General features: G+C 55.9%; 1 protein-coding gene across 1 annotated transcript; it reads left to right on the forward strand.

Annotated features, from left to right (window-relative positions):
* The first annotated feature begins 270 nt into the window (after positions 1-270).
* Positions 271-12986, forward strand: TTI1 (TELO2 interacting protein 1). Its single transcript, XM_088523634.1, has 7 exons — positions 271-2527; positions 3070-3231; positions 4013-4161; positions 4939-5079; positions 5610-5814; positions 6524-6611; positions 12773-12986. Exons 1-7 carry the CDS (start codon positions 271-273, stop codon positions 12984-12986), a joined length of 3216 nt encoding a protein of 1071 aa, XP_088379760.1.
* Positions 12987-15102: the final 2116 nt, after the last annotated feature.

A 15102-nucleotide genomic window follows, 5' to 3' on the forward strand; every position in this document is an offset into this window, starting at 1 on the left:
GCCGCGGGTCAAGGGGCACCGGCCTACGGATCGCCGGAAGGGAAAGGGGCGGGTCGGGCGGCGGCGCGTGCCGAGGGGCGGGGAGGAGGCGATGCGGCGCATGCGCAGCCGCCCCGGAGCGGCGCGCCGAGGAGGTGGGCGTGCGCCCCCCCGCTCCGGGCGCACGCGCAGCGCGCGCTCCCGGGACCTTTCTCGCAGCGGCCGTGCCGCGGCGGAGGCGTTTTGTGGCGCCGCCCTCTCGTCACTTCCGCGCCGCGGCGGGGAGCAGCCATGGCCGTGCTGGGCACGCCGCAGGCGGCGTTCGCGGAGCTGCGGCCGCTGTGCGCGCAGCTGGCGCGGGCGCGCACGCGGGACAACGTGCGGCGGCTGGAGGCGGCGCTGGGCGGCGTGGGCCCCGCGGCGCTGCAGGAGCTGCAGCTCTACGTGCTCTTCCCGCTGCGCGCGGCGCTGCGCGGGCCGCCGCGCGTGGCGCAGGCCGCCCTGCAATGCGTGGCCCTGGTGCTGGGCGCCACGCGGCTGCGCGAGCCGCGCCTGGCGCGGGAGCTGCTGGCCGAGCTGTGCGGCTGCCTGGCACCACCGGCCGCCCCGGACGAGGAGCTGGCGCTGGCGGCGGCGCAGGCGCTGCAGGCGCTGCTGCATGCAGCCGGCCCCGAGGCGCTGGACGCGCTCTACGCGCCGCGCACGCTGCCGCTGCTCGGCTTCGCCGTGTCGCTGCTGCTGGCGCTGGCGGAGCGCGAGCGCGCGCGCCACGTCAAGGCGGCGGCGCTGGGCGCCCTGCGCGCGCTCCTGCGCCTCTGCGAGTGCCCCGCGCACGCGCCGCTCGCGCACCACGAGGCGCAGCGCTGCGGGGGGCTCTTCGCCGCCTTCCTGCCCGGCCTGGCCCTCGCGCTCACCCGCGTCACCACGGCCGACGTCAAGCAGGGCCATGCGCCCACCGTGGCCGCCATGCGGCTCTTCTGCCACGTCGTTGGCTTCGTGATGGCCGACGAGCAGCTGGCGAAAGTCCCCGAGAGCCAGGAGAAGCTCCCGGAGGAGGACAGCAGAATAGCGGAGCTCATGGTCCATCGAGGACCTGAGTGGAGCAAAAGCACCGCGGAGAAGCTCGCTCTCCTCCTGCGTAAGATAGTCGAGTCCTCGTCCGTCCACCCGCACTGGAGAGTGAGGCTGGAGCTGGTGGAGCTGGTCTCTCACTTGCTGCAGAAGTGCCGGCACTCGCTGCTCGACTCCTTCTCTCACCTGCTCAAGGCCTTGGTTGGGCTGGTTAACGACGAAAGCGACCAAGTGCAAACCCGCTGCAGGGAGGTTCTGCAGAGCATTGCAGAGCAGGGGATAGTCACCGAAAACAGGGCACTGGCTGACGTGCTGTCCGAGAACCTGCATGCCCTGGCCACAGCCCTCCCGCGCCTCATGAACTCCCAGGACGACCAGGGCAAATTTGCTACTTTGAGCTTGCTGCTCGGCTACTTGAAGCTGCTGGGCCCCAAGATGAACATAGTCCTCAACTCTGCTGCCCACCTGCACCGTGTCTCCAAGGCGCTGATGCAGGTCCTGGAGCTGGACGTGACGGACGTGAAGATCGTGGAGGAGCGGCGCTGGGGCTCCGAGAGCCCCCGCGAGCCCGCGGGCTGCCCGCAGACGGGGAAGCGGCAGAGGAAATATTTCCGCTTCTTCACGGAGGAGAAGGTGTTCCTGCTCCTGCAGCAAGTGTGCCGTGTCCTGGGCTACTACGGGAACCTCTACTTGCTGGTGGATCATTTCCTGGGGCTGTACGCGGAGTCCGCCGCGTACCGGCGGCAGGCAGCCATGGTCCTCAACGAGCTGGTCACGGGGGCTGCGGGGCTGGGTGTGGAGGCCCTTGGCGACAGGGAGGATGCGGTGAGCGAGGACGATCTCCGAGGGAGCATCACCTCCATCCTCGACGAGTACACAGACCCGGCAAACTGGTATTTGGTCACGAGTATTGACACGGGAGAGGCTGGCGCCGAGTCCTCCGTGCAGCCCCCGGGGTTTCCTGCCAGGCCGGGCAGTGCCCACAGCAGCCTCCTCATCCCATCCCCAGACCCGCAGCTCTCGACCCGCACCATGAACGGCAACATCTGGCAGATCTGTATCCAGCTGGAGGGGATCAGCTGCTTTGCTGCCGTCCTGGGGAAGGGCTTCCGCCTGCTTCTGCTCTCAGCCCTGTACCCAGTGCTGGAGAAGGCTGGTGACAAGACTCTGCTCATCAGCGAGACAGCAGTGGGGACACTTGTGGACATATGTGAGGCCTGCGGTTATGCCTCCATGCAGTGCTTGATTAATGAGAACTCTGACTACCTGGTGAATGGGATTTCCTTGAACTTGCGCCAGCTGGCACATCAGTCGCACGCGTCCCGCGTCCTGGACACGATGCTGAGGCATTCGGATGCCAGCTTGCTGCCGCTCGTGGAGGATGTCATCCAGGATGTCCTGTCTACACTTGACCAGTCTTATGATAACCAGGCTTCCACCTTTCTCAGGGTCCTCTACTCGTTAATGACAGCTTTAGGTATCTAAATGACGTTTACTTTGCATAATTCAGCCGTGCTTTCCCTAAGATGCCGGGCTCTGACGCTGCAGCTTGCGTGGGACCTTGCAGAGGTGGCATCAGGTGGACAGGCAGGGTGGCAGGGGACAGCTGTGCTTGGGGATAGGGCGGCAGGGGACAGCTGTGCCCGGGGGGGAGGGCGGCAGGGGACAGCTGTGCTCAGGGACCAGGCAGTGAGTGCTGGCAGCAGCCACTCTCCACAAGCAGTTTTCAGTTTCTCTGACCTTGAGCACTGCAGGACCACAGGAACCTGTGCCCATTCTGCAAGGATGGATCTGCTGCTCCCAGAAGTGGAGGAGCACACGAGGGGCGCTCCTGTCCCGTTCAGGGGGGTGCCGTTCTCACACTATCGGGATGGTCACGGTGATGTGACAGCTAGTGCCTCGCGCAGCCTCTCAGTCCCGGGAGATTTAAGCCATGTTGTTCTCCCAGGAATCCGTGGCAGCTCGCTGGCTCGCAGGAGGACATCACCACTCTGTGACCTCTGGGTGCCTCTTTTGCAGCGCGGTGGTTCGGGGCAGCCTGCAGCGAGGAGGGCCAGCGAGGGCAGGCCGCGCAGCAGCCGCCGGCGACCAGCCAGGACCTGGAGCGGTTCTTCCTCGACTACGTCAGGCAGAAGCGGATCGCGGAGGGCGACGTGGATGACTCGGATGACGAGGAGGCAGGTCAGTACCATGCAGGCCTGGGGAACAGTGTGCTCGGCCTGGGCAGGAACAGGCACCCGTGAGGTTTTCTTTTGCCAGATGGGCACTTGGGAGCAGGCTGAAATGCTGCCTTGTCCCCGGCCTTCTCGAGGCCACTGTGAGCAGACTTTAGCCCTTAGTTTAAGGGGCTCCTGGGTGTTCTTGCTCAGGAAAGCACACAAAGAGAAGGTGAAAGGGTTGCAGATCAAAGCTAGCTCTCAGACACAAAAAAAAGACCTGTGCTTTTCTTCACCTTATAATAGGGCAATTACACAGGAGGTCAGGACCCAAAGTTGCCTCTTTCTAGAAACCTATTGCATCTTCCTTCCTTCACCTCAAAAATCCCTGTGCCATTTCCTTCCTGGCCATTAACAACAGTACTTCATGCCTGGCCTTGGCAAGCCCTGCTGACATCCACATGGGAATGTTTGCTGTCTCTGGAATGGGCTGTGCTGCAGTCCTGACCTTTAAATACATCATCTTTAAATACCCAGTCTTTTCATTTTTAATAAAAATCAATGGGAAATACAGAAGGCTGTGGTGAGGAGAGGCTCCAAATGTCAGGCTAACAACACTATCCAGGGAGGAAAGCAAAGCTTCCTTCCCTGGTCCCACACTGTCACCAAATGAGCCACAGAACTCGAGCGCAGACTTGCCTATACCTAAAGCAAAGATGCCTGAGCTCTTGTTTGGGATTCTGCAAGAGAGTTGTGGCAGGTTTTGGGATCTCCCAGGACCTTCATTATCATGGCTTTGTTTCCAGAGCTGGTCCCCCCGCCTGCTGAGGCTGAGCTGCAGGACCCTGAGGCAGAAGGAGAGCCCCAGCTGCCAAGCCACGCACAGCTGGCCAAGGACATCCTGGAGAGGTGCATCCACCTGCTCTCCCACGGGAACCTCCGCGTGCGCCTGCAGGTTCGTAGGTGCTGCCTCGGGGACGGTGGTGCCCAGGAAGGGGCTGGTGCTTCATCAGCACCTCCACGAGGCGCCTTGGGCTTTCTGCAGCAGTTGGGGTAGAAGAGAGACCCTCCAAGCACTGGTGAGAGGCTCCTGGCTGCCGTTCCCAGCACAGACTGCAGTCTCAGCAGTGGCTTCGTGCCAAGAATCCCTTCTTGGTGCTTGTAATAGTTAATTCTTGTGCCTCAGTCTGAGGAGGAGAAAGATCTTTCTCCCATCTAGGACTCCCATCCCCCTTTTCTCAAGCCGTAGTGCAGGGACCGAGAAACATTTCAGAAGTTTCTAGGGTGATGATAAGCAGGGCTGAAAGTCTGGGGGTTTTAATTATGAAAAATCCTTTGAAGGTGGCCTCTTTTAAAGTGCAAAGCAAGAGAGAAACGCAGCAGCGAGGCATAACCCAGATTCCCACCAGGAGGCCGCAGCCGCGCTAGGCGGTGCCGCGACTGTTCCGTAGCGGTGCCGGGGCCTCGTGCACGCTCGGCACGTGGGAGCAGACAGGAACGGTGTCCCCAGGCAGCCCAGCCCTGCAGCCTGGCAGGAGTTATGTCACCATGCTCTGTGTTGCACTCAGAGCAGGTCTGTTCGTTTGATCCCAGTCCGTACTGAGGTAAAGCTCTATCCTTTTCCTTCATAGCCCTCCTCCTCCCTGCTCCCTGAGACAGCTCTGGGGATCCAGCTGAACGCCTGGCGCCGCTGGCCCTGCAGCACTCTGAGAGTCTGTCACCCCGTGCACAGGTCCTGGACGTGCTGGAGCTCTGTGTAACTGTCCTGCATCCTCATGGAAACCATCTGCTTCCCATGGCCCATCGCGTCTGGCCAGCTCTCGTCACCCGGCTGATCAACGACGACCCCCTGGCAGTGCTCAGGGCCTTCAAGGTACTGCAGTGGCTCCTTGCCAGCAGCCCTCAAGTTAGTGCTCAGGAAGCCAGCAGCCGAGCTCTTGCTGCAGCTGCGTGCGGAGCGCTCATCTGGCACAGCAGTGTCTGGGATTTTGGTTGGTTTTCTTAAGAGTGGCTCAGAACAGGGGATGCCACCCAGGTGCCACCCTCACAGCTTGTCCACAGATCATATCTTGACTCTGTTCCTGCAGGAAACAGCAGTGTTAGCTTTTATTACAGGAGAGGGGAGAACAGTTATTGTGCAGCCTTAAGCAGCAGTGAGAGGTACTGCGTAGTGCAACTTAGCCCTTACAACAGCTTCTGCCATTTGTTTTGTTCTGGTTTTTGGCCTTCTCCATCAAGCACACGTCTTCTGCTCAGAATGGAGGGCTGCTAGGCACAGTCACATTGCTCTCAGCTACAGACAGCTATCAGGGGAGAAGGAGCAGCCCACAGGGCTGTGAGGGCTGCTGAGCACGAGCAGACTCCTCGCACCTGTGTCTACACTGACTGCTCTTTCTCCATTAGGTGCTGTGCACCCTGGCTCAAAAGTGCGGGGACTTTCTGAGGCAAAGGTTCTCCAAAGACGTCCTGCCCAAGCTGGCCAGCTCCCTGCGCAGCCAGGCGCCCGCCAGCGCCAGGGCTGGGCCCGTGTACAGCCACACACTGGCCTTCAAGCTGCAGCTGGCCGTCTTGCAGGGCCTGGGCTCTCTGTGCGAGAAGCTGGACATGGGTGAGTACTGAGCGCAGCGCCAGGTAGCGTGAGATCTCTGCCTGGTTTAACCCCTCGCCTTTGAGCAGAGCTAACTAGGCCCCTATTTACTTCTTATCTCCCTGCTGCTCCATAGGCTTGGTTCCCTCATCTTCCTTAGCCTGATCCCTTTCAGGTCATGCCGGGCATTAATCTCTCCTCATTGAGAACCTATAAAGAGGATGGTCATTTTTCTACCCAAGGAACAGTTGGGTGGAAGATATTCCAAATACCCTGTAGAACTGGGCTGCTCAGCTCACCTGTGTGTAGAAGGGAGTTTTAGGGGGAGTTCCTGGAATGCTGCAGCCAGGTAGGTTGGCCCAAGCTTTGTTCTTAATTAACTGGAGAGCTGGAGCCCGGATAAACCCCAGGCTAGGTTGACTGGTTCTGTTTGGATGCATCCCTGTCAATGCAGCACTGAATGAACCAATGAAATTCTCCTGGGGCCGGTTCTTGAACGCAGCTTTGATGAGAGAACAGGTTTGCTCCTAGTTGTTCTTGTCCTCTCTCAATGCCCTCGATTGTTTTCTCAGCTCTGCAGCAAGTGCTCAAGGGGACAGGTCAGAAGAGCCCTGGGTCAGACAGTTGGAAGGCTCAGAAGCCACTTGCTGCCAATTCAGAGCAGAGCCTTTTAGGCAGCAGCAGCTGAGTAGGTTCCCTCCTACCGTTCTCTTCTGTTCCCTTTCCGCAGGCGAGAGCGACCTGAATAAAGTGGCAGATGCCAGTGTGATCTACCTGAGCGCCAGGCAGCCCAGGAAGCTGCAGGAAGCTGCCCAGAGGTAACGTCTCCCGGCCGCAGGGCAGCGGGCACACGGGGAGTGTGGGGAGGGAGTGCACAGTAACCACCACCACCCCTTTTTTATCCCCCTTTTGCACCTTTTTCCATTCCTCCCCCAGCATATTTGCGTCCTGTAGAACAGAGTCTCTCATGGAAGTTAACCCCATTCTCTGGTGAAGTAGTGGTTATTACCAAAAGGAGCCAGAGAGATGAGCTTGTCCAGAAAACACTGCTTGTTTTCAAATTACCTCTCAATTCATGGGGACAGAGAAGGGAAGAAGTGCTGCTCGCTTCATGCTAACTGCCTTGTAAACTAGAATTCTTGAGACTTTTGGCCCATTGGTGGGATAAACCTGCAGAGGGGAAGACAGTTGCATGGGTGAACGGTCAGACATTCCCACATGGTTTGTCACCAGGCTGATACCTGCTCCCCCTTCCCATCCCCACGTCATCACCTCAGCACCTCTGCTGCAGAGACTCTTGTCTAGGGAGCTTTATTCCCTGCTTTCAGTCCTACCTCCTAGACTTCAAAGTTGCACCAGAACCAACAAGGTCTCACCTACCAACATCAGAACTTTTCCTGAGACTCCAGAATTTCTCAGCAGTGTTGCTTAAAACACTGTGCAGCCTTGCGAGCTCAGACAGCAAAGCCTGTTTAGAATTAAATTATCTCTGTGGATCCAAACCATCTGAAAAACAGGTTGGGAGTAGGACCCAGTTAAATGACTTGCCTTTCCATCTGCCAGCCTGTGACTATGCAGAGAAAGAGGCCATTTGTTCCCAGGCTCAGCCACATAGGGATTTGTTGGAATCCTGTCAGTCCTGACACAGGTTTCTTCGCTGTGTTACTCAGAGAAGGCTGGAAGGGGTTGGAAGGACAGTAACGCTCTAGATGTACGCACAGTACATCTATGAAGTGTTGGCAGATTTGGTTTGTGTTGCGAATCCTGTTCTGCATGTCCTGCTGTCAGCATAAGAAGCTGCTATTGTCATATGTTGTCACCTGGAAAGAGAAGACCAGCGATTTCAGTAGATAGAAATCAGTTTAAGAACATGTCAAGTGACCGAGGAAAAACAGAGGTTTCTTTTCCTGCTGAAGGGCCCCTTCTCCGTGTCACTGGCCCAGCTGTGGGCAGGCCAGGGGGACAAGGGACAGGGGACAGGCTGTGAGGAAGGGAGGGCGCTCGGACCCTTCCCACAAAGCGGCTCTCCCGGGGCCGCCAGAGGCTTTTGTGAGGCCGGGCAGCGGTTCAGCAGGGAGCTCTCAGGAGCTGCAGCCCTCCCTTGCTGCTTGTTCTCCCGAGCTGCTGAGAATAGGTTTATTTTTACCTTCGTGGCTTTCATTGCATCGCAGCAGGCTCCAGCGGCGTTCTTTCTGCAAAGGGTTTCTTGTATATCCTTAACACAATATAGCTTCCCTCTCTGCATGCAAAGCAGAACTCCAGGATTCATCTAGATTTTTGGGATCTTAAGCTTTTAAATCACAACACAGTAGTCTAAAAAGCTGTGTAATTTAACAGCAGTGGGAGAAACACTGAATTAGCTTTATGGTGCGACAGAGTCATTTGAAGCTGTATTGTCAAGCAAGCTTGCTGTGGTTGGAGAAAAGGGGGAGCGAAGTTCAAGGCAGGAGTAGTGTCTTCTATGGGGTATTTTGATTTTACATGAAAAGTGCCACATGCCACGCTGCCACCCCCACGTCTTCAATGCACCACACGTTACCTACTTCACTGAACAAAGCAGAGTCTCCTGCAAACAGCTCTCCGGGGTAGTTCTCTTGCTCGGACACGTATGTTCATCAAGGAATGCATAATGTCTGGCCTGATACCAGCCACACATACATGGCAGTACTTTTGCCTTTTAACTACAGTATGTATAATAAGCAGCTTCAAATTGCACCAGTCAAAATTAATGTGTACCATAACAATCAGCTACAGTTGCATGATAAGAATCACTTCTCAGCCATCTTAGCTTCCTTTCTAAAGCTGTTCAAGCATCAGATGCCTGTAAGCCCCGTTTCTTTTCTTTGCTGTCCATGTGCCTGAACATAATTCTGCAAGCTTAACTCAAACTGTCATATGGAAGGCCCTTTGTATCTAAGCAAGGGTAAAGTTATCAGCCTGCTGCATGAAAAGTTCTGCATTTTAAATTGCTGCTAAAAACAGATATAACAGAAATAATCTTACATTGGCACTCGAGCTAAGTCACTTGACAACCCAGCATTAGCATTGCAGAAGTCATACAAAGAGTCAGCTTGCCATTTTGATTTATCCTAACTGATGTTTTCCAACAAAAAGTAGTTGCTATGGCTCACCTTAGTGGATTCTAATTGAATCCATGAGTTGTGACCTGCCAGGAGCAAGGTCAGCTCTTACGAAGCCCGTTGCATCTCCAACTCGCTGAGTCTGATTCTGTAGCCACATAAAGGGCTAAGCAGGAGCTTCTGGGCAATGTGCTGGAGCTTAAAGGAAGAACAGAAAAGGGAAAAAATAAATAAGTAAGAAGGGTTGTCCATCTTCCAGAGATGTTAGCGTGCTGGAGGGAGGCTGTTTAATCCCCTTTGTGGGACCTCTAGTTTTATTAGATGAACCAGAGGGAGTGAATGTGGTACATGCAGCATAGCGCAGTACTCAATGGGCAGATATAGGTGCTGGGCAAAACTGAGCTCCTGGTGACTGCTGGTAATAGTCCAGGAGAGGAAATATTATTCAAAGCTTGTGAAAATAAGCCAAAATTTACATGCACACACTGAAGAACAGCTTGGGAAAGCTAGGAAACACGAGTTACATCTTTGCTTTCATTGAAAGTAAGCCAGTGCAGCTGTGGTTGTGTGGCCAGGGCACTGGAACAGCTGAGGAGTTTTGCAGGAGAGATAAGAAAAGGCAACAAGGCAGAGGGGAAGAAGTTGTAACTGCAAGTCACAGTACATAAAACCTGAGATTCTGATCAATTTAATCAATTTGCATCACCCCCTCACAGGCTTCTCGCTTTCAAAATAAAAATGAAGGAAAAGAGATGAGGAAACTGCTATTGGCACACCTCACCACTTTAGAAAGAGCAGTTCAGCATTTTTTTCAGTTAAAGGTGACTGTTTCAAAACAAACACACTTAATTCTCTGAGTAAGCCTTTGCAGTTCATGAAGTTTACCATTTGACCTTTTGGTTGACATCCTGGATATAGATTATTTTTTTCCTCCAGAATGCAGAAATATTTTTTTCCTAAGTCGTCGGTGAAGCCTGAGGTCAGTTGGGTCTAGTTAACATTCAGCTGAGATGCAAAAGCCAGAAACACTTGTCCTTCAGTGGGTCTGTTCATATTGTGCCTGTTTGCTCTAGATTTGCTTAGACCTTGGGGAAAAAAAAAAAAAAAAGCAACAAAATAGTCTTAACTCCGCTTTGTGCCAATAGAACAAGTTGTTTAGTACAACTGGAACAAATAGGAGCTATTTTTGGACCTCTTTAGATACTGAAGTTGATTATATGGCATTAAAGACACCTCCTTTGGTTTGACTCTGTAGTTTATTGGATATTTATTGACAGCTGTCATTTGCAAGCTGGGCTGAAGTACACTAGAACAGCCACTTGCACCGGGCAAAATTCAATAAAATTATATTTAAGCAAAAAAACCAACAACAGAAAGCAAACCGGGATTAACCCCAGGATTCTCTGCCATGGAAACAGGTTGCTTAGAAACTACCTAACTAAGAGTTAGTTTGAAAATGTAAAAGTCAACCCGGAGTGCCGTGCAGCAACTTATCAGGGATAACCACATGCCTTAGGCCGCCGCGGGCACGAGTCGGAGCTGAGTTCTGCAGGTACCAACTGGTCTCCGCAGGGTCCCTCTGTCTGGAGCGGCCGGAGGGAGGAGGCTGGAGAGCGGGATATCTTTGCTCCGGATGTAACAAGGAAGGCTGTAGGTGCACTGGGCACAAGCCGGCTGAACAACATCCTTTTTCCCCCCCTTTTACTTCCCAGCAGTTCATCTCTCTTGGCCGGGCTCCCTGCGCTGGCTGCTCCCGTCAGGCGCAGCCCTGCAGAGCGGGGACTGCGTCTCCGTGGCTGCTCCTCCCTGCAGCCATCGGAACCAGGGGAAACGGGCTGGGATCCGGCACAGAGCTCGGGGCGATCGCCGGGGAGGCCCCGGCGCTGCCCTTGCAGCCCTCGCGCTTGGGCTCCGGCCGCAGCCCGCGGAGGCCGGCGGTGAGTCCGGAGCAGCCTCCCTTTTCCAGACAGCACAGCTGCAGGAACGGGAAGCTGGGGGGAGGGACCCCCGCACATTCACCTGGCTTTGGCTGTCCTCCCAGGAGACGGCACTGATGCCAACAGTCATTCCCAAGCACGGTTGTCGTTTTGGAGCTTGTTCACATTGTGTTCCTCTGGAAATGACGGATAAGGCCGCAGGCACCCTCAGGAGCAGCCACTGGCTCTCGGTGGCAGCATCGTCACTTGTGGCTGTTGACACCTGCGCTGGGAGAGATGGGCAACTGGTTGCCAGCAGCCAGGCAAAGGCAGCCCCCTTGGCTGCTCGTGGGTGACGAGTCAGGCCCCGGTGAGGTTATCAGGAAGAGGTGAAGGAGATTCCGGGACCTCCATCTCACTTCCCTTTGAGCTTACCCAGGACCCTCCACTCCCAGGACACAAGAAGAGACAAGAGCTTCCAAACAGCATTCCTGCCTGCTCTGGAGGGGAGACAAGCTCGCTCCGGGATAAAAGGCTCAGCAGAGGTTTGACAGCTGTCAGGCCTGTTTTTGTGTGGCTTTTTTAGCAGCTGTTAGATTTTCCTGTCTGAAAGGGAAACAAAAGACTGTCCTGTAATTCACAGAGGAACAAGCAGGTCTCCCCTCTGATTTCTTTTCATATAATCTCCCCCCAGCTGCATCTCCTCCGCAGTGGAAGCGAGGCCAGGTGCCTGCGGGGATGGTGCCAGGCGCACAGGGAGCTGTTTTGGTAGGTGCTGAGCACCCTCCAGAGCACCCAGCACCACGCAGGCTGAGCCCTCTCAGCACTGCCAGGGAGTCTTGTTCTAGTTTGATTTTTATCAAATCCATGGCATAGCCAGAGAACTTAATAGCCAGTTAATCCCAGTCTGCCTGTGTGTGTGAAACCCTGACCCAAACCTTGCCAAGCCCAAAGGTTATGACAAGGAGACCTGGCCAAAGGGAACCAAGCAGCAGAACTCGTACAGATTAGCCGCTTGCTCCTGGAAGCTCCCCCTGCACAGCAAGACTGTCTGCAGCAGCTCACAATTGAAGGCACAAGTGTGAAGAGCCTCCTCCAAAGCTAAATCCCCCATCTTACCTGGCATATTGAAATGCAAAGTGAAAGCCATCAGCACAGCAGCAAAAAGCATTACTGCAAGTTGTCACATCTCTCTTCCTCCATTCTATTCTTAATGAAGGTTTATTAAAAAAAAAAAAATCCTTCTCTGTGAAGGACGCTTAGCAGAGGGAAGGCACTCGAGGCAGCTCCAGAACTCGGCCTGAGGAGCAACTTGGGAGCAGGAGCTCTCGCATGGGCACAGAGCTGCCCGGCAGCCTAACCTTGGCAGAAACCCCTGTCCCTTTCCCTTCCGAAGGGGGAGGCCTGGCCGGGCAGCACGCGCGGCCCCAGAACCAGGCAGGGGAGCGGGCAGAGCGCAGCGGCGCTTCCAGCATCCCTGCAGGAGAGACCGGCCCAACACCAGGGCTTGCGCAGGAGCTGCGGCCGCCCCTGCGGCACTCGCCCCCACGAGGCTTTGGGCAGCCCCGGGCACCAGCGCTCTGAGCTGCCAGTGCTTCCATCCTGAGCCCTGGGTGCTTGCAGGTCCCCCCCAGTGGCGCAGGGACCTCCCCATCACCCCTCGAGCCACCACGGGTCCCACCGCAGGACGTTGTCCTCTTGAGTCGAGTGTCACCCCTTGCCGAGCGCAGAGCCGGGCTGCTCGCTGGTTCCTTGTACCATACTGCAATAACTGTTTTTCTCCCACTTTCCAGCAGACACAAAATGACTCCTCCTCTGGGGCACAGGAGCCCTGTTAAGGGCTGCCTAATGAGCCTCCAAATCTGCTCCGCTGTCAAAGGCCTCAGACAGTGTCAGAGCTTTCCACACACAGTTGTTAATGACCCTCTCGGGTGCAAAACCAAAACCTTCTCCTGACTCTTCCTCCTTCCGTTCTTTCCAAAGCGTTTTCCTGCACCTGATGCGCGTGGACCCCGACGGCACGTGGCTCCTCCTGAGCGAGCTCTGCTGCCCTGGCCCCTCCGAGCCCCCGCACCGCAGCCTGCGGCCCGTGCGGCTGCCGAGCGCGGGGCGGCCGCGCAACGAGTTCAGCGACAACGCGCTCGTCCTGCTGGAGACGCTGCGGCGGCAGGAGCGCGCGCCGCCACCGCCGCCCTGAGCCACGAGGAGCCACCGGGACACGGAGAAGGGACATTCCCCGGGGGAAAAGGAGGGGAGCCCACGTGGGACACAGGAAACACCTCTCCACAGGCAGGGGTTTTTTTCTTGGAGAACGAGGTGGATAGAGACCTGGAGGAATCCGGGCGATGCGCTTCCTGCACGTGGTGCTGGGGGGAAATCCAGGGATCACATCTGTATCTGCAGTATTCAAAGAAGTCGCTTGCCGGCAGTAGCGTGTCCACACCTGACTGTTGGGCCATTTCCCTTCAGCCCTGGCTCCCTTCTGGGATGAAGGTGGCTGCTGCCTGGCCCCGGCTCTGTGAGCAGGGACTGGGTGCTGCCTCCTGTTCATAGCCATGAGGTTATCTGGAAACTCGAGGTGAAAGTGATTTTCTAGGCTTTACTCTTCTGAGGGACAGAATTCTCTCTGGGGGACATGATTTTATCTATCCGCCCTCCACGCCCCCCAATAGCAGCTGAATGAAAAAAAAAAAAAACAAACAAAAAGTTGTATTTTCAGTAAATTCCTCACCACCACCAAGAGCAGCAGTACCTGATGTCCTATTGGAAATGTTGAGGCTGGGCCTTAATAGTTTACTGTTCTCCAGGACCAGCTGGTGAGACTAGATGAATGGCTTATGCTTCCTGCTCCTCTTACAGCAGGGCTGTAGCAGATTCCTTAGGAATAATTACCAGCCTTGATTTACAGCTTGTAAATGATTTGAGAATCCACTGTGTTCCCAGATGACTTGTTCCCTCGTTAACTCCTTGTTAGGAATTTACCTGTCTCCCCTGTGGATGTCAGACTTCAGGTTCCAGCTCAAACTCTCCATCTTCCTGCATGGGAGAACATCTCCCCCGTTCTTTTCCTCCACACGACGTTTGGTCACCTCTTGGTGAAACTACAGAAAGGGCTTTGTTTACCCTGGTCTCCACAGGGCCGCTTTTCCAGGTTGCCTGCTGTTCTCAAGCGTATTTCTCAGCCCTCTCAGGTGTTTATCACCAAAGGAAAACCTGCTGAAACGTGTGTGCACCCAGCACAACGTGCCCAGCGCACGCAGGGGCGCTCAGCAGCGCGGGTTGGTGGCTGGGCACATGGGTGCCACAGCCGCTGGAAAGGGCGCAGGGCAGCGCGGTGCATGGAGAGGATCTGCTGCTCTGTGCCCTGCTCCGTCAGAGCAAGGACCAGCCTCCCTGCTCACCTGGAAGGTGTCATGAAGCTCTAGGGCCCTCCTGCAGCTGCTCCATTTATCTCGGTTGCTCCCCAGCTGCTCCAACCGTGGCCAGGACCTGCTTTACCACACGCACCTGTGCAAGGCACGTGCTAGCGGGGCAAAAGGACACGGCCTTCATTGTAAAGCTGGAAGCGACTCAGAAAGGAGCAAAGCAGTGCAATAAAGTGTGATTTTTGTATGTGACCGGCTGTGTGCATCTCTGTTGGGGATCCCAGATTCAAAACCCTTCTCAGTTGTTGGGAACAAGGGGCTGCAGCTGACCCCCCCCTCTACAAACACCCACATGCCCAGTTGATTCAGCTTCCCCTTTTCTTCCCATTTGTGTTCAGACTTTATTCCTGGCTGTTTTTGAAAGCTGCAAGCTTGGGGACTTTATACTAAGCAAGACAGAGCTACAGTTCAGCCTTTACCCCATACCCTTCCTCCATACGTATCAAGCGCTTAACCTGGGTTGCCTTTGGTACAAAAGGAGCTTTAAAGGTGACCGAAGCGGAGGAGGTGGGAAACAGTCGGTGTCCAAAGCGCTCCCGGGGCTTTGCGGGTGGCTGCGGTGCCCTGCGCTCCCAGATGTGGATCTTCCACGAGCCCTCGGCTGCCTGCGGCTCTTAGGAGATCCGTGCGGCAGGATCGGCCCCCGTGTGTCCGGGTGTCCCCTCGTGTCCTCCCCGTGCCGGCACCGCGGCTGCTCCTCCCGGCAGCCGAGCGGATCAGCCCTGCGCGGGAATCGGGGCCGCGCGGCTGCCTCAGCCCCGCGGCAGGGAAACACCCCCCCTATTACCGCGATCACCGCCTGTCACAGCGCAGACAGGCGCGGATTTATCTCCGCTCCGCTCTGCTCCTCTGGGAAGGGCGGCTCCGTTCTCACTTCGGTGGAATAAA

This window comes from Tinamus guttatus, unplaced genomic scaffold, assembly GCF_059628265.1.
Source record: "Tinamus guttatus ecotype Peru unplaced genomic scaffold, ASM5962826v1 Tinamus_guttatus_pri_ptg000194l, whole genome shotgun sequence".
Lineage (NCBI taxonomy): Eukaryota > Metazoa > Chordata > Aves > Tinamiformes > Tinamidae > Tinamus > Tinamus guttatus.